Here is a 19,410-nt window from a genome sequence, read left to right on the forward strand (position 1 = left end):
ACCAGTGTAAACATAGAATAAAAATCAACGTTACATAGTCTCCGAAAATTCTTCTCCATAATATGCTAAGAAATATGGCTTGGCGTTCAAGTTAAGATCGTCCCGAACTGCTAGAGGCGCTTTTGGGACGCTGTTAACTAGAACGCCAATGTATTTCGTTGCTCATTTTGAGGTCACGTATCTCGAAAGTGATGCTAGTCTTAAGATTTCTGCTAAGCAGAAATGACTTCATTACTCGTCATTAGATAAATCATAATTAAAACTTTTCTTGATGGTAATGTCCGCCTAGTGACGCAGCCAATATTCAAGGACTGCAAAGGTCTAGTTATGATGCAGTTTCTTTTAAAAGAAAGTGTTGCGCATAAAAGGAAACACCTGGTATAATTGACACGAGAAAGCAGAGCCATTGAACCGGAAGAGAGCGACCGGTTCGCTACCCGACATTGAGGGGTAAGGAGAAACAGAAAGATGGAAAGAAGAGCAGAGAAAGCTCACGCACAAAAGACGGCCAGCTCCAGTGCCAGAGTATACTTTGCACAAAATTAGTCGTAGGGTTCATGTAAACGTTAGCGTGTCAGGCCAGGATAGTGTCAAACCCGCCCCGATTACGAGGGAGTGGACTGACCCACTCGAGTCGGTCTGGGTCGGTCCGACCTCTGAGTCAGCCTCACCGTGGCTTGAAATCAAAAATGAATCTTCAGTTGCAACTCAGCATTTGTGGCTGTGCCCCGTTATTCGGCCTTCGTCGGTCTCTGCGCCGTAGTCGCTTGAATATGAGTTCGTGCAAACGAGGCTTGTTGCATGGATGAAATGGGTTTACTTTCTCCTCTCGTGACCGAGCGTGTTCTCTCTTTGAGCCTCACCCGTATTGCGCGTATCTACCTCTTGCTAGGCGCATGGCCACAGAGTTGGCAGACGACAGAGACAATGCGTGCACTTTCACGTTTCCTAGGTGACACGGGCCTGGACTCACGCCTGTTATACCAGTTGTGTAATGTGTCCTTCACTTCGTTCCTCCCATTGTCATCCCCCATTGTGACCCTTTTTCATCCCCTCTTCCCCTTCCGTTACGTAGAGTAGCAGGCCAGATTCTCCATTATCCGGCCGACCTCTCTACATTTTCCAATCATTAAAATACCTCCTCCTCTTGGACCGCAGTGTACGACGGAGCGTAGGGCAGCCGGGCGGCCGGTTGCGCCGCCGCCGGCTGCTGGCCTGTCCTCGTCCGGATCCGAGTCCCCGGACGAAGAGGAAGAGGTCGACGACGACGAAGAAGACGAAGAGGAGAACCGCTCCGACGCCACATTCACTGGATCCGAGCTCGCGCTCGCACGAGACACCACGCTGGTGCTCCAAAGCAGACGTGCGTATACACCCCACAAGTTGTCTGTCTGTCTTCAGTTAAGGCGCTTGGACTAGTTGGTTAGGCTCCATACTGAAAACAGCGCAAAAACAAAAACAAAAAAAGGGATGAGTGTGCGGTGCTTGCGTCGGCTGCTCACTGGTCCATGTATTTTGTACTGTCTTCAACGTGATGCTGTCTTTCTGTGTGCCGATGAGTGTTCGGTGTATTTACGGAGAGATTTGGCAGAACTCCCAAGACTGAGTGTATTCGCGAGAACTCACGCCGGTCTATGCGGCGGCACCATACCGAGAGTGCCTTGTATTAGCGTATGTTCGTGTGTGTGCAGATTTCTTTAGGCTTTCACAACTCTTTTCAAAGGGTGTTAATTGACCGTTAGTACAAGGTTTGCGAGACGAAGAACCCATTGTGAGACTAAAACAAGAAGAAAACCTAACGCGCTCCAGTGAATCACAAAATTTTCCTTACATTTGACCGTCACGAAACTGCGTAACGCAGTGACACACGATGTCTCAAGCTCGCTTTCATATTCTCTTTGGCATCGTAAACGTAGTCACCACGAGTTCACATTCTAGTTGAAGAAGTTACGATTACTTCGTTTCTTCCAAACTCAGGTAGTTTTTCTTTTTATTGCCATAGTAACTATATTCACACTCTAAGCGCACATAAGCCGTCGGTGTCGCCGTGATGTTCCCTATAAAATCCAAAGGCGAAAAAAAATCGTCGCCGCGCGCCGTGTGTTGTATGTGCGTGTGAAAGCATGCGAGAGTGAGCCGGAGATCGCGGTTCAATCTCGCACACGAAAGGGAGGAAACGTGCCGTCTTCAGCTTCGCGCAAGACACGGGGCGAGGGGGAGGGGGGGGGAGGAGGAGGGTCGTACGTACTCCTCCGCCGTTGTATCTCGAATGCCATCGCCCACAAGGACAAGGTCCGCCGGGGACAGGGATGGGATGAGAGGGGGCGCGTTTCACTCGAGGCGGCCGCTACGTTCCCTATGTCTGAGAGCCGCTCTGTCTTGAAAGGCATCTGCGACGTGTATACAAAGTCCGACGCGCGATGTGTTTTCCCTTGGGTCGCGTTGATACGAGCGGGCAGCACGAAGGTCAATTCGCTCGCCGCTGCTGCCGCGCTTAGTCACTCCGGCGTTTCGACAGCGAGTTTCCGCGGTCATCGAGTGAGAGGTGTTCGTGTTTGCTTGTGCGCGCATGACTCCACGCTTGGTAACTTAATTAGTACGCATATGTTTGGAACTTTACACGGCCGATAAAACTAATATCCTTACTTGGTGTAGCCGTCTACTAATGACTATCGGAATTGAATCTGCGCCTTTCGGGCGAAATTGGGACTTCTTGTTTAATCGCTCTCACTTGTTTTTCTGTTCCTATGGCAAACGCATCAACTTCAGGGAGCCATTATTTCTACTTTATATTGGGCAGCCTTTCGGGAACCGCCGCCCGGACTCTCCCTCTAAACTGAGCGCCCTTTAGTAAGGAAAATAATAACGTGATTTTGACATCCAGAAAGCTGAGAGCAAAAAGACTTCTCAAGCTTGTCTTTCTCGCAGTAGCGCGGCTTTTTGGACCCCTTTTATTCTATTTCACTCTTGTGTTTCGTACTCTGCTTACTTGTCCGTGTCGTTGGCCCCGTGTACGACGCCGGGCTCATCTCCGTAATCAGAGTTTTCCACCGGAAACGACAGCGTGTCCCCATCCTCTCGGCGTTGAAACGCGAGGACTTGCAACATGAGAAGTCCGCCGCAGACTTTTACGCTTTTCGAGCTAACGGCGCGTCCCCAAGAAAACGGAAGCAAATATATACGCTATACTTGCAGCAGTAACGTCGTTCTCTCTGGAGAGAACACTTTCCTCTTCAAGGGGCTCGCGTTGGAAGTTTTCTCCGTCGCGCCGTGAGCGTACAGTGTTGCGTTTCGTAACGAGACCTCAACGCGCCCCAGCGGGCCTTGGCTTATTATACTTGCCGACGGCCAGGAGGAGTCGTATCACTGAGAGGGAGAGAGGAAAAGCGAGCGCGCGACAGGCCAGCGGGTGCACGATAGTTCAGCAAAGTAAGAACGAACACGATGAGGTCGGCGGCTGGGGCCGCTGGAGTTGTCGGCGCTCGGGTCGTATAAGAGACTTGCGGGACGGACAATTACGACGTCTTCGTACTATCGCATAACCGGCGCCGAGCTGTAGCCCTCCGGAGGGCTGCGGTATACGCGACCCCTTAGGCCCGTAATCCACCTAATTGCGCACCGTATGCTTGGCGAGAACATGGGGAAGAAGGTGAGAGGGGGAGGGGGCAGGCACCCATGCCATCATTAGCCTCCGGTGCCGGGGGTGTAATTATCCGAACACACCCACATGCAAAGAGCGCGGCGGGTGTGGCGTCAGCTTTCGCTCGAATAGGGTTAAGAAGCAACACGCATATAAACCCGCCCCCGCCATCTCTCTCGGAGCGCCGGCATTCTCTGGTGGTGGTCGCGATCGGTATACGGTTAGTGCGGTGACTTCCTCCTTTTACGTTTTTTTTTTCTTTCTTTGCGGTTCTCAAGATGCAGCTGCGTGTAAGCGACCATAATGTGGCAGGTGGCTTCGAGTTTCTTGGTTTCCTCTTTCTTCGCGGTTCGAGAATAGTGAAATCCGATCTCGCGTCTCTCCTTAATGCTTCACTGCCACGAGTTTCCGGTCTCTTATGAAATAATAAATATTCGAGTAAGGGTCCTTCCGAGCGCTGTATCCTTTGTTCAAGAACTGCCGTGGTCGCTGTTACGAAACGCCTGAGCGCCGCACTTCTTGTAAAGTGCCGCTCGCATCGTAGCCTTCTCGCTTTTTTAAAATAGATTTTAGATGTATTTAAGCTGACGATGATGGCTATAAAGGCGGCACGCGCCACTCAGATTCTGCGACATCGTAATTATGCATAATAGAGCGCTTGAATAACTTAAAGCAAAACGTCAAAGAGAAAGCAACACCGAAATTTTGTAGCGGGAGAATTTCTGGTGCGTGTTGCAAAAATGGAACGTACGCAGACAAATTATGGCACAAATCGCTGGGGCGTGCTGAACCTTCGTCGCTGTAGTGCCTAGTGCCGTCGAACGTGATTAATATAATCGAAATAAAATCCTGATTCCCTGGTTAAAGAGACACTAGAGAACGTTCGCTTAGTGATTGTGGAATTGACTGCTATTTTACGTTACTTAAGTAGAAACAGACCGCGCAAAAGTGTGCACTGTTCGTTGCGCTGTCTGCGGGTGAGAGAGATTGACCAATAGGATTTGGGCTTTGAATCACAATTAAGTCCACTAATAATTAATCGCTTTCGCCGAACATACGCTTCACGGCACTCATAGAGATAATCTGCCGGTTTAGCAGAATAGCGCTTAAACCCAGGTCGTTCGTTACGTTTAAAAACGACAGGGGAAAAGTCGGGGAAGCACTCGGTGCGTTAAATTGCACCGGTCGTGCTGTCATCGCTTTAGTTATCTAACCATAGATGTAGTGACGTGAAACACTGGCGGTGACGAACGAATGGCGCTATAATTGTTTGTTTGATTGTTTGTTTGTTTGTTTGTTTGTTTGTTTGTTTGTTTGTTTGTTTGTTTGTTCACGGATAAACCTAGAGCGGGGTGAAAGCAAATACACAAATAACAAAGCTTAAAGCGACTTCATAGCCACACGTATTATCAGAAAAAGTAACCTGTACAAAAAAAGCACATTTTTTAATTAGAAGTCGTTTCCCAGTACTGCCTAACGGTAGGGAACGTGGAACATCCGACAGTGAGTTCCCGCAAGCGTTCGTTTATGACAATGAATGCGTTACCTAAAAATATAGTTAAGCTCACAATAACGACTCATCGTTGAAAATCTGTCAACGAGTAACAAATAGCAGAAAATAGCATACTAGCAGAGTTTAGGTCGGTTTCAAAAAAAAAAAAGATTAAGAAAGAAAGAATCGGTGTGAGTTACAGAAATTTAAATGATTTGGTATAGCAGCGTAAGTTAAGCGAAGTCATGTTTTTAAGTTACGGAGAGTTGCAGGGGGCGAAAATTCGTAGGCTTGAAGCTTTGCACCAGGCTGACATAGCACGTCAAGAAGGCGAAACATTGCTACAAACAAGAGATCAGAGTAGAGAAGAGCAGAATACAGAGGCGACACAGTGCTTACTCTACTCCTCTGCACTGCTCTCTCTCTCTCTCGCTCGCTCTCGCGCGCTCTCTCTCTTTCTGCAGCGTTATTTCATTTCCGTCCGATCTTATTCTTGTCGGCAACAAACAATGTGGCTATTTTATATGCTTTGAGTATGAGAAATTTGGCCAGTGAAGAGAGTGCTATCGAAAGATCCTGGCTAAATACCCATAGGAACCCCAAACGAAAGAACAAAAAAAACAGCAAAAATAGAAATAATCAAAAGATTTCACTATCGCTTCAAGTAAAAGAATAATCGCATACACTTTACAAACACATGAAGAACTTTATTGACCTAAAGTAGCAAATTTCTGCAAATCATGCGTATAAATGCAGAGTCGGCGCATGACTTGTGACAAGCATGATCGAGTAGTCTCTGTTTATGCTGAAATAGTTCAGTTGAAAGCAAAGTGCATAAAAGGTCACTAATGCGGAAGAGTTACGATAATAAATTGCGATGAACACACCAAAGCGCAAAAATATGTCAGTGACGCGACAATGTCGTCAGTGAATTTGTCACTATCGACAAGGAACGAATGAGGTCACTGTCCAGAAGAAAATCACGCTGGGCTTTCACAGCTTCCCTTTGTGCACGTGAACAGTATGAGTACCCGTGCAATTTCTTTACAGGCTAGGAACGCCTATCGAAGAGATATTGAAGTGTCCCCAGGTGCTGATCAAATTGGGGACATTCGCCGTGGACATGTTCTACAAAAGCGTCCAAGGTGCCACCATGTACGAAGTCTGAAGAACGTCGTTTTCGCTTAGGATATGGCTATTTGGGGATCGCGTATTTCCTTTCTACAGCGAAGTATTGTTCAATTTCACGATTACGAAGAGGGACTACGAAGGTGTATAGGCGCCGACGCCACCTTCCCAGGAGGCCTCCCGCACAGGCGAGAGAGGTCGCGACCTCCTCACGACGGCGGCGGCGGCGGCGGCTATACATGGCGGCAACCAACTCGCCGAGCGAACCTGGACGTGACACATGGCCCGGACACTCATCCCGAAACCGAGAGAGCAGGCCGCCTGCAACGCCGCTCTTGAGCTGCAGCGGCTGTCCTCGCTCGCGTGCCGAGCCGAGCAAGAAAAAAAAAAGAGTTCTCCTGCAGCGATGGCGCGCAGGCAGCAGTGCACCAAAGCCGCAGCTGCCACTTTCGTTCGCGGAGCGCCCTCACGCACCGCGCCCTCGTTTTCTGCTCGCGTCTTTTGTTTCTTGCCCGTCAAGCGCAAGTACGCGTGCACGGCCGCTCCTGATGGAAAAGCGTGCTGGTCGTCGGAAGGGTGTGCGGGCGGGCGGGCAGGCAGCTGCCGCGGCGGCGGCGCTGTTGCCAGGGCCGGTCGGTCTATCCCTGTTTTGGACGTGGCGTGCCGTGAAGCTCGCGGGCCGGGCGTCTTTTCTTAATTACGCTGTTAGGTAAATGCGCCGTGGAGATTACGGGCTTGTCCGGCTCAGCCGGTGCGCGCGCGCGTGCGGAGAGCGGCGTGTCAGCGCCACGCTGCCTCGCTCGCGTGGTGGTGACGAAACTGCTCGGCGGCCTGCCCGGCCTGCAGCCCACCCGGCTCGACCGTCGCCGCTCTAGGAATGGGGGCCGCGCGCTGGGTTGGAGGCGCGTGTCTGAGCCGATTACAACGACGTCTGTCGGTGCTTCCTGCGCGGCAAAGCGAAGCCGTGCCAGCAGGTGCCGGCTGGCTACCGCGCTGCAAGTGCCGAGACGTCGCCGACGCGGTGCCTCGGCAGCAGGTGGCTAAGGGACATCGGAAAGCTTCTGGGGGCACAGTGTTGCGTACATGTGTGAAGCAATAGGGCGCTCGCTAAGGCTCGAAGTGCCGAGAACGGCAATGCTGAACGAGGCGAGCGTCAATGCTCCCAAGGAAAACTTCGTTAGGAATACTGGGAGAACGTACTTTACCAAGGACGGGGAAGAGGATGAAGGAGAGGGGGGAACGGGCGCAATGTAACCTTTGCCACCCTCCCCCCCCTTAAAAAGAAATGTAGTTAAGAAGATTCCCTGACTACGCTCCTGCCTGGAGGACCATGAAGAGAGTGTGACGGCAAACATTGAAGCCGTTATAGAATTTCTTAACAAGTTGTCAAGAGTATCGCACAATGGATCCACACCAACAAAGCAGTAAGCATATTTTTTAGAAAGATTTGTTTATGCACGACAGGCGGTTTGAAGTGGCAGCTGTCGTCTGGCTTGCCCAGTGGTCACGTTTGCGAAACTACCGGGTTCTTTGATGTGTTGTTGTCTTATTTCTTTTATCTCCCTCGCTTTCTCTTGCGTGTGCTCTTATTCTTCTTTATCTTTCTGTCTCCCGTTATGTAACCTTTCCCCAGTGCAAGATATCAACCCGAATATTTATCTTCCGGTTAGTCTCCCCCGCCTTTCGCATCTCATTTATCTGTCTATCTTTTAGATTTCATGGGGGCTCAAGCGCCACCCACAACTGAAGTTAATTCAGCGAGGTCGACGTGATCGCGACAAGGTATAGATGCGTGTGGTACATATTGTAGCATGGAATGTGGTCGCTACTTCTTCCGCGCCAGAGGGATGGTGTGAGCACACAGGATATCCGTAGGCATCTTCCCGATTCTGTTTATTTCACGTTCAATTACACGAATTATACATTTAATTGCTTGCACATTGCTGAATTAAGGATTCACGAGCCGTACTCGCGGCAACGTGGTCTCTCGGTGCCTCCGGCGCGAACTCTCCCAGGCGCCTCGGGAAGCGTCCCAACACCCCGCCAGAAATCAATGAGACCAATCACAACTCCTGGTTGACCAGAACCAATCAGGCCACATAGATTTAAAGACGCACACCCAGTCGTGGGCAGGCGTCGACGAGTTTGAACTCGACGACAGCCGTCTACCCACAAAGTTACGGCTCAAAACAAAGTAGAAACATACAGAAAACTACCGAGACAGCCGTTGAGCCTTTGAAGAACTGCTACACAACACAGGTGACGCAGAAGCGTAAAGACAGACGGCTAGGCGACAATTTTTCGCTGTTTCAATAATTCCATTCAACAGTCGCGCTGGCGTAATAAGCCAATTCGTCACGGCCGTCGCGGAGCGCTTTATCGCAATGTGCCCGTCGTAAGTTGTATTTTCACAAAGTGCATGTACTGAAAAGAAAACAACGTCGTAAGTGTAAATGACGGGCGAGAATTTCCGGTTACCGTCCTGCGCATTGCATAGAGCCTTTGGACATGCCTCTTTCGTCGCTCGAAGAGAGTAACGATCGAGCAAGCCTATATCTGAAGACGTCCGAGCTCTGAACCGTCCGTGTTCACGTTGTAATTTCCGCCGCCCGTACGCTTTCTTGCACTCGGCACGGAAACACGCGCCCTTCGTTCTTTTCTGTGCGGCTTACCCTGTCGCCTCCCCCGCCACCGCCATGCCTCAGTTTTTTCTCAACCACGATTTTCCATTCTTTCTCCAGAGGCCGTATGTACCGAACAAGAGACAGAGAACTAAGCAAAACGAATAAACAAGAAGAAGACGTTTAGACGGATTGCTCTCCCCGAAAGAACTAAATCATCGCGTACAACAGTCCTGCAGCCTCGCCCGCCGATTTTCCCTAAAACTCCCGAGGCTCTTCTTCGTCGCGGTTGTCCCTCCTTCTCTGCTCTTCGTGATTTCGACGGCATCTATGCTGTTCTTTTTTTTTTTTTTTCCTCGCAGTACATTGGCACAGCGCTACGCGAAGCCGAGGGAGAGTGCAGCCAGCGCTAAGGCGTGCTCCATAGAGCAAAGTTCGAGAACCGGAATTTCGCGCAGCGTGTGAGTCTCGCTGCGTTACTGCGATGAAGTGCCCGGAAGGCCCGGCCGCGGCGGCAGGCTCACGGAAGAAAGCCTCCGCGCCGGCCGGTGTGTGGAAGCAGGAGAGAAAAGAGTCCGCAGCGCGCGCTGTCGCAGAAAATCTCTTTCGAGAGCTCGCGATGAGGGCCGGGCGAAATTAATCGAGAAGACGAAGCGCAGCGATGATAGAAACTTCGGCCCCAGTCTCGAGAGAGAGAGAGAGAAAGAGAGAGAGAGAGAGAAAGAGAGGGAGAGAGAGATAGAAGGGTGGGGGGGGGGGGGTCAGGAGTGGATCTCACGCGGAGCGGAGAGGCTCTGGATCGCTCGGAAAGCCCAAAGATGAAGAAGCAACGGCTTTTGCGCGGAAAAATGAAAGGAAACCGTAAAGAAAGAAACGCAGTGAAGCAGAGGTCCTCCGCCGTCGGAGCTGCGGCGTCGGAGTACGAACGGCGTTTTTTTGGGCGCTCGATTCGCGCTCTTGGAACGCGGGCGCGCGACCCCTCGAAGTGCTGGGCTGTTTTAAGCTTGATTGCTGCTGCTGCTGCTGCTGCTGCTGCTGTTGCTGCCGCCGCCTCCTTCCTGCGAATGTAAGAGTGCTGGTGTGGCGGCGCGCGGAGATGGTAATCCGGCGTTGTTCGCGATTGAGTTGGGGGGCTTTCGGAGGCTACGCTCAAAGATTAAATGAGAAAAGTGTTTGTGTGTGTGTGTATGTTTGAAAGAGACAGACAGAGGGAGCCAGAAGGCGATTTGCCGAGAGAACGACCATCGCCCGCTTAACGTTTTATTATTTTTATTATCAATTACCGCTTCCATCTATTTGACCAGGCTCTAGCTGTCGATCTCATGGTAGAAGAAGAAACGCACGACGACGTCAGTGAGCGATTAAAGCTTTCCTTTTGCCTTCACCTGTCTGACAAATGATGTGTGTCACGCTCCTTGTCATTTGGCAGCAGTGTGCTTGGCGCGCTACTAAAGCCCTTACGCGCCACACCTTCTGTGCACGCAACCCTGTTACAGTCGGCCCGCACTCCTGATGGAACGCTCCTGATGGTCAAGCCATTTTAAGAGTCATTACGGAGCTTTAGCTCGCCCGTAAACGTATTGCTCTTTATGGAATACGGGATTGCTGCAGACGTAAACGCGAGCGGCCGGGTTCGTGGCGCCACCTGGCGACGGCGAGTTTAGCTATAGAAGCCACTGAGTTAATACTCGTAATGAGGTATTCTACTCATGTGCCGGTGTAGTGGTGGCAGCGACGTAAGGGTTAACATGCTACTTTCTTTAATATTTTACTCGGACCAGAACAAGTTAATTGATTGTTGCTGGTGTGGGTCAGTGGTAACATATATATATATATATATATATATATATATATATATATATATTGCAAGAGGTCTTATTGAGGCCTAATTTAGATTTCTGTAACATAGAGCCTTAAGTTACAAATTGCACACGAAGGATATACAATCTGACACACACGACTGTCGTGTTGCCATATGTCGTTTCCCTCCTTGACTCATGCGTTTGTTTTAATTTGCGCTGTACGATACAGTAATCGTGAATTAAGACGAAACCGTTGTTCACCTGCATTTCCGGCCCCTGAGCGTGAACTATTCCTGTTCACCTTCTTTAGAGTATTCAAATCCAACGTACATTTTGGAATCTAGGTGAAGCGGGTAACGAAATGCTATGGAACTGTTGACCTTCTGCGACGGCGTTTTGCAGCATAGTGATTGTGGTCCCGTACTGGAAATCAACAAGGTGCGAGAATCCCCACCTGATGTGATCCACGCGACCGCAGATGACGCTGTCTCCGGTATCGACCCACTTTTCCTCCTTTTCATCGCGCCATCCCTAGGATCAGCCCGAAATATATATATATATACATACATACATATATACATATATATATATATATATATATATATATATATATATATATATATATATATATATATATATATATATATATATATATATATATATATATATATATATATATATATATATATATATATATATATATATATATATATATATATATATATATATATATATCGGTTTCCGTTGTAGCAATTGCTATGATTGGGTGGATGCCTCATTTTCCCTTTTTTAATCACGTCTCTCCACCTTACGCGTTTCTGCAGAACTATTACGTCAAACTTTTGCCTTTGCTTCGAGTTAAGTTCGACTTCGCCCTGCCATCTGCTAGCGGCCTGGTTAGCTCAGGTGGTAGAGCGGCTGCCCCGCAAAGGCGGTGGTTCCGGGTTCGAGTCCCGGACCAGGATGAATTTTTCTTCAACTGCGAGGCTTGCCTTTCGAGGAACCCGTACATGGGTTTTCTTTATAGCAGCTGCTACGATTGGGCGGATGTCTCGGTTTCCCTTTAATAATACTAATATATGTACCGGGTGTCCCAGCTATCATGCCCCAAGATATGTGTGTGTGTGTGTGTGTGTGTGTGTGTGTGTGTTTGTGTTTGTGCGTGTGTGTGTGTGTGTAAACGAATTGAAAGAAAAGTTATTTTTCGCGCAGAACCCAAAAGCACTGATCCAAAAAAAGAAAGCGACAAACGCTATGAAGTGCTTTACTGACGTTTCAGAGCCGAGGCGCCGGCCTTCAGAGTAAGCAAAGGTCATTACCACTGCGAAGAAGGGCTGTCCCTCGGGTGAAACGTCAGTTTTGAATGTACAAACAGACAGCTAGACAGAGAGATAAATATTGGCTTTAATAATGTAATTATGCGCTTTGAGGCGTATAAAATTCGTGTCACTGAGGATATTTAGGTACCGCTTGCTATTCCACTGCATAATTGCGTTGAGAACAGAGCCGGCAACCACCACATCTGTAGGGCTGGTACAGATAAGCCGATCCGTTGTAGGAAAACTGTCCCCTGCATGATAAGCTATTCGGCAAGGCAGCAGCGGCCATGGTCAGGAAAGTCGGGGAGAATCGGTTAGCCTAAAAGCTTCGTTTTAAAGTACCGTCGTGGGTTGTGTTGGATCCTTCACGTCCTATTCGTAAATGTATGCCGTACGCTGCAGTCGAAACCGTTGTCGGCTATTCTAGGTTATCGTGGCCGTTACGATGATGATGATCGTGATGTCGATGACGATGCAGGCATTCCGGCCATCCCGCCCCGCAACCTGTCCATGGGCCGGACAGGCGGCGGTGGCGGCCGGCCCCCCGCGGCTACTGCGCCGCAGTCCATGCTCGCACAGGACCAGGACCCTGCGGAGTACGAGCCCACCTCCTGCCTGGCACGGACACCATCGGGGTCGCTCTTCATTCCGAGCGGTTAGTCGATCTCTCTCTCTCTCTCTCCCTCCCCATCCAATGGCGGACGGCGCGAAGAGAAAAGAAAAAGGGGACACTGTGTCCGCCCTTTAACTCAATACGCTTTGCAATAGCTGACGCGAACTGTCAATGAAGGGCAGTGACCGCTTCTGTCGAGGGGCGGTGCTGCCATCAACTTTCTTTAGTCGAGGTGGAGTGCTGAGTGGAGGAGAATACGCTTCTTAATGACCTCGGCAATAAAGAAAACTAAATGTTCTTGAGTTGGCGTGACGTTCCGACTGAAAAGATTCGCGACAGCAAGTTCAGGTCTTATTTGCAGATGACGCTTCTGATGTACAGTCTTTGTCTAAAGTATAGGGGCTGCGTTGTCTGCGACATGCAAGCTGACTATACAGTTACTTTAAGAGTGTTCATGTCGTATTCCAAACGTTACGACGCCCTGTGGAGTAAAAAGAAGCCTTGTAGTCATCCAGAGGTTTGGGGTGTCAGGAGAGCCACGAAAAGTGCACCACACAGTCGAACAACATGTATGGCGTGGGCCTAGAGTTACCTGTATACTTTTTACAAATGGTTTACGCGCTCTTTATTATACACCGCTTCAGGCGCAGGTTGACGAACTTCCGTAAGCAAGACGGAAGCAAGGCGGAAGCGCCTTGGTGAAGAGTCTGTGTTTGCTGAGGTTGAGGTGTGCCATTATAGCGCCATCTAGCGTGCACGCGGCTAATGAAGGCTGTGGCCTCAGAGATTTTGGTGCGCACCGTTACGTCTTTTTCCACTTTATTTTTGGGATGCTTAGACATATGGTGTACAAGAGTTAAAACAAAGTTGCACAAACTAGTTTAAAAAAAAAAGCCTTTCTGTCTGAAATACGAGTTTGTTTGAGAGTACATCTCGGACGCACATATGACACACACGAGGCTTCAGACAAGCAGCTTTACGAATTAGTGTAAACATTAAGTATAATTCCATATAGAAAATAGAATAAATAATATCGGAGGAGAGGTGACAGGTTCAAAAAATCAAGCACGAAGAGAACCAAGAAGAGGATACACATACGAGTATACTGTTGTTGCTAGGAATACCGTGAAACTTCTCCTCCTGCACGATAGACCGCAAGCGTTTTACCGAGGCCGTAAGCGTCATACCGAGGCCGTACATCTATCGTAATGAATGCAGCTTATAAAACAAATTGGCTTTTTCTTGTATACAGTGCGAACAATGGCGTACAAAGAACGCGTTTGATATTTTTTTTTCCACGTCGGGGTTTTTCATTGTACGTACACGGGTGGAGGCTGTAACACATCCAATGGCTCCACTCATCCGATGCTCGAGCGTCCAAAACGCTAGCACTAAACAATGGCGGCAGCCGCTGTCCCGGCGGGCCATTCTACAGTGGCATGCACATTCGCCCACAGTCGCTTCGCTTCCGGGCGACCCCGAAGGAATACGAGCACCGTTAAAAGAAAATTTAAAAAAGCTCTCGCATGCGAAGGAGTAGGGACGGAGCAAATTTACAGCGGTCGTGCTGCTGCTGCTGCTGCCCGGGACGCACACACAGTTTAGCTCCGCGGGGCTGAAAACCCGCCGAGCAGACAGCATCAACCACGCGGATAATGGCTCCGCGCCTCGACTTTTGCTCCGGACCTCCTGAACTCGAGAGTGAGTGAGTGGGCGAGCGAGAGAGCGTTCGCTGAACACGCGACGTTATGCGAGCAGCAGCAGCAGGGTGCCCACGATGAGAGAAGACAAAAGACAAGAGAACAAGAACGCCACAGGCTCGCCCGGCGGAATAACCCAGGCCCGCGCACTAATGGTGTCCCCACGCTGTCCTTTAACGTTGTTTTAAATGTTTTGTAGCCCGCTTCCGTGTGTGTCTCTCTCTCTCTCTCGTTCCGTCACGTTGTTCAGCTCTGTAGACGTGGAGTACCATACAGTTCTTTTTGTACCCCTCGTCCCCCTTCGACATTTCTTCCTTTCTTGCTTGTAGCGATCATGACGGTGTTGTTTTTTAGAGCGCAATTTTTCGGCATAGGCTGCTTCGCTCTCTATTACGGCTTCTCTTCCGTAGCTCACCGATGTGTAGCCACTTTCGGAATGCGATCATGAACCTGACGACAGCGAGATGGCTTCCAGATAAAGTACGGGTTTTAAAAAGTAAAGGTGAAGTGTGGAGAGAGCAAGAAAAGAAGTAATCAAAAAAAAAAGCGGTGCCCGGTGCGGTGTCTCTCATTGTCTGCGGCCAGCCCGCAAAGTGTCATTTAACATCCGAGCTCTCCTCCGAACAGCCGCCTAACGCTGAAGCAGCGATCCTCCCTTATTGCACCGTATAGGCTTACCTTTTTTCGTCCGGACGTACTTTACACTCCCACCGTCGCTGCTGCTGCTGTCGCATAACGCTCCCTCTCTCCCCCTCCCCCCTCCCCCCCCCCCCACCACCACGACCACCATTTCTTTTTTCGGCTTTGTCAGTCGCTGCTCAGTTTGGTATCCGCAGCGTTGGGTTTACGCCGTCCTCTCTCGGTCCCGTCCCACCGAGGCGTACGCTGTGTCCCGAACATTAAACATTCAAAACTACCGTAAGGACCAGCGACAACACGTTTAAGGGAGACGTTCTGAAATACGTGCCTTGGCGGTGACGCTCCCCCGCACATATAAGCTGCCTCTCTTTCTTTTCTGTCCCTCAGCTTTAGCGTGACGCCATCTCCTCCGCATTCATTTTTTTTTGTATCATTTTCGTTTACTTCGCGTCGAAAGGAGGGTTTATGTAAAGAATCCTGGGCGGAAGATGCGCTCTCCCCAGCTGGCAGGGCTTCTGCCCGTCAAAATTTCCAGCGCGGATAAGGGTCGAATGGAACGGTTAAAAGACGAAACGAAAGAGAGCAAAAAACAAAACAAAAAAGGAGCGAGACGCGCGTGGTACGCTGCCGCGCTTCTGAATTTGGATAAGGCAGCACTGCCGGGCTCTCCATGAATCTTTGAAGAGGAGCCGCCCAAGCCTTTCGCTTCCCTTTCTGTTGGTTGGCGACGACGTTGGCTGTCTTAGCTGCACAACGGCCGAGCTTAGCAGAGAAGAGCCCCAGGTCGCTCCAGTGTCATTGCACCATTGCTCATTTCCCTTCTCTCCTACTCGCCCCCCCTCCTTCTGGAAAACGTACATACGCAGCAGACACGCATGCACGAGAAGGCAGCGGCGCGCAAATACAGCCGTCCGTAGAATAAACCGTATTGAGCTTTAGGCTCAATTCACTGCGCAGTCGTGTAGCCATGGTAAATTGAACAATGACGTCTTCAGACATGTCGTACAACAATTTAGAGCGTTTGAACTGCACCCCTTATTGAACAGGCGTACCATGTGCGACTGTCCTAACGAACTACGACTCGCGGGTCCCTGATGTGTAGAGAAAGAGAGAGAGAGAGAGACAGGCAGAGAGACAGGCAGAGAGAGAGAGAATGATGCATAGAAAGGCAGGGAGGTTAACGAGAGGTAGTTCCGGTTGGCTACCCTGCAAGGGGGAAGGGGTACGGGGGATAAAAAGATGACGTCAATGGTGAACAAGTTAGTGTCTTTACCATTGCCCCAAGGAGATACGTATTGTTACGTGTAGAATTGGGATATTGGGATAGAAAAGCTGAGAGGCCTGCCTGAATGAAAGTTCTGGCCTGCTACTCAGCATTGGAGAAGGAAGACGGGAGTGCAAAGAGAGCGAGAGCCCTGCAAGTCTATATATGTGGGAATGAGGGGAGTAAAATTCCCTACTATCATTACTGTCATGACGATTATTCCGGTGTGCGTGTTCTCTTTACTGGTTCAGACGCAGCATCACACCCTTGAATGCGAAAGTTGTTGCGGTTAGGAGCGTTTTTTTTTTTTTTTTTTGCAAGATAGCCTTAGCCGTGTCTTACTCTCGTTGCATTCATTCTTGCAGACTTGACCAAGGGCCCCAGCTCCCCGCAAGGCAAAACAGACTTTCGGACGTCAAACATCATCCAAGACGAGACAAAGACGAATCCGGACAGGTGCGTTTACGAGCATTTTCTTGGTTGCCTGGCTTTTTTTTTTCTTTTATCCGTTTAATATCTCTGGTTATCTGCATTCCAAGCACCATCTGTAAATCAATACGTCAATACACGCTCTGCTAGTTTGATAAAGAACAAAGAAATCTCAGGAAGTTGAGCGAGCGCTTGGGCCTCCCTACGCAAATAAATCCATTTTCCGCGTGCCTTTGAATTCAATATGCGGCACGGGCGGCCGAGCTCCGAAATAAAAAAAAAAACTTTTTTTTTTCTTCCCCTCAATGCATACTTCTTGTTTTTCAAGAAGTGTCGGTTGTTTGTTCAAGAAGTTCAGTGCTGCAGCGTAAACAAGAGGTTTAGCTATGCTTGCCGATAGTCCAGCTGCGCCTGGCAGCGTCGGTGCAAGAATTTTTAGCGCACATAAGGCTGACTGACACTCCCATGAATATAATCATGAGCATAACGTCCGCTGGACCTTTAAACTATCAGTCTTCTTATATACGCATTACGTTAGCTAGACATGTGCGTGCTCCCAGACGCGATTTAACTCTTTTTTTCATCGGCGAGCATTGGTTCGTACTTTAACATACCCGTCGGGCGCGGGCCTTTTGTATTATAGTAAATATTTGCTTGATTTCTGATTAAACTTGCAGAATCAACCATGACTGACTTTCCGCTCGGATGGAAAATTGGTTTACTCTGGTTGAAAACTTCATGTAGATTTCGAAACGCTTTGCGTCATCGCATCGCTGTGCTATGGTGAAACGTTACGAGGGCTTTAATAGAATCAAAAGCATGAAATCTGGCGCACCGAGATAGTACCAACCTCGTTTTGATTGTGGCCGAAATCGCTTCAGAAGATGGCGTTTACGTTTTTCCCAAAGAAACGCAACTTTTGACGGGAATGAACACCGTCGGCATCATTTTTGGTGAATCAAGCTCCGTCTGTTTCGTTGTTTCGTTTAATTAGTTACATCCAGACTTAACCGTACCAGAAACTTAAAGCACGCGTAGCTAGACTTGTGCATGTCCATTGCAGTCGGCGGTGTCTGTTGCCGCCTGCGAATGTGGTGTGTGTCGCCACTACGCAGGCTAGGCTACGGCGGCGCGGCTACCGGAGGTGCGGCAGTGGGTGGCGGCATACCACTCCGCAACCACGTGCGCCACCCGCTGGGCCCGGGTCACCACTTCCCGCATTCTCGGATGCACCTGCGCAAGACGCTCTCGTCGCGATGTTCCTGGAAGTGTGCCGCCATCACGGCATTCGTCCTCTCTCTGGCTCTGGTCATCGCTCTCGTCTACTTCATAGGTAGGTCGAACGATAGATAGATAGATAGATAGATAGATAGATAGATAGATAGATAGATAGATAGATAGATAGATAGATAGATAGATAGATAGATAGATAGATAGATAGATAGATAGATAGATAGATAGATAGATAGATAGATAGATAGATAGATAGATAGATAGATAGATAGATAGATAGATAGATAGATAGATAGATAGATAGATAGATAGATAGATAGATAGATAGATAGATAGATAGATAGATAGATAGATAGATAGATAGATAGATAGATAGATAGATAGATAGATAGATAGATAGATAGATAGATAGATAGATAGATAGATAGATAGATAGATAGATAGATAGATAGATAGATAGATAGATAGATAGATAGATAGATAGATAGATAGATAGATAGATAGATAGATAGATAGATAGATAGATAGATAGATAGATAGATAGATAGATAGATAGATAGATAGATAGATAGATAGATAGATAGATAGATAGATAGATAGATAGATAGATAGATAGATAGATAGATAGATAGATAGATAGATAGATAGATAGATAGATAGATAGATAGATAGATAGATAGATAGATAGATAGATAGATAGATAGATAGATAGATAGATAGATAGATAGATAGATAGATAGATAGATAGATAGCGTTATGCTTGAAGATGTCCATGATGGCAAGTTGTTTTTTCAACCACTTTAATTTCCAGTAATTTATCGTTTCTTTATTTCACTTGCTAAGCACAATTTCCCCCATGTTGTCCTTGGTGTCAGTGTTTGCTGGTTTCTTATTTATTTATTTATTTATTTACAGTATCCTAAGGGCCCAGAAGGGCGTTACAAAGGGGGTGGGTACAAAAATAAAAAAATACATGTTCAAACAGTTATAAGTATTAAGGTGATAAACACAAAACATAATCAGTTATTGCAGTCTTGAAAGATGATGCCTCCTCGATGCAGGCGATGGAGTGGGAAGGCGGTTCCAATCGGCACTGGTTTTCGGCAGAAATGAGTCAGAGAAAACATTTGTGCGACAGAAAGGAATGAACACTTTAAACCGATGATCAAGACGCGACGACATGTACGAAGGCTCTGAAATGAGGTCTTGTTTAAGCGAGCTGTTTTGGTAAAAGATTTTTTGAAAAAGGCAGAGACGGGAAATTTTTCTTCGAATGTGCTAGTTAATAAGGCCAAGGTTTGACTTCATTAAGGAAACGCTAGATGTGTGGGAATAATTAGAAAGGATGAAACGTGCTGACCTGTTCTGAACTGCCTCAGTGGTATCTGCTAGTGTTTTTTGACCAGAGTCCCAGACAGATGACGCGTACTCTAGCTTCGGTCTAATTAGTGTTTTGTAGAGCAGTAACTTCAAATGGGGTGGGGCTTTTGAAAAATTCCTGCGAATGTAGCCAAGAGATCTGTTATGTAT

At 48.3% G+C, this 19,410-nt stretch overlaps 1 protein-coding gene and 1 non-coding gene across 7 annotated transcripts in view; both read left to right on the forward strand.

The window, feature by feature from the left end:
- Positions 1-1,229: 1,229 nt before the first annotated feature.
- Ten-m (teneurin transmembrane protein Ten-m) overlaps positions 1,230-19,410 on the forward strand; it is a 45,354-nt gene continuing 27,173 nt past the window's right edge. For all 6 annotated transcript variants that reach the window (XM_065433431.2, XM_065433452.2, XM_065433437.2 and 3 more), the window contains exons 1-4: positions 1,230-1,363; positions 12,481-12,657; positions 16,584-16,674; positions 17,763-17,980. In XM_065433431.2, coding sequence (XP_065289503.1) covers positions 12,513-12,657; positions 16,584-16,674; positions 17,763-17,980 — 454 coding nt within the window. In that variant the 5' untranslated portion in view covers positions 1,230-1,363; positions 12,481-12,512. The remainder of the gene's footprint in view (positions 1,364-12,480; positions 12,658-16,583; positions 16,675-17,762; positions 17,981-19,410) is intronic.
- Positions 11,575-11,648, forward strand: TRNAC-GCA (transfer RNA cysteine (anticodon GCA)). The gene has a single exon. It is a non-coding gene; the product is annotated as a tRNA-Cys (tRNA).

This window comes from Dermacentor albipictus, chromosome 3, assembly GCF_038994185.2.
Source record: "Dermacentor albipictus isolate Rhodes 1998 colony chromosome 3, USDA_Dalb.pri_finalv2, whole genome shotgun sequence".
Classification (NCBI taxonomy): domain Eukaryota; kingdom Metazoa; phylum Arthropoda; class Arachnida; order Ixodida; family Ixodidae; genus Dermacentor; species Dermacentor albipictus.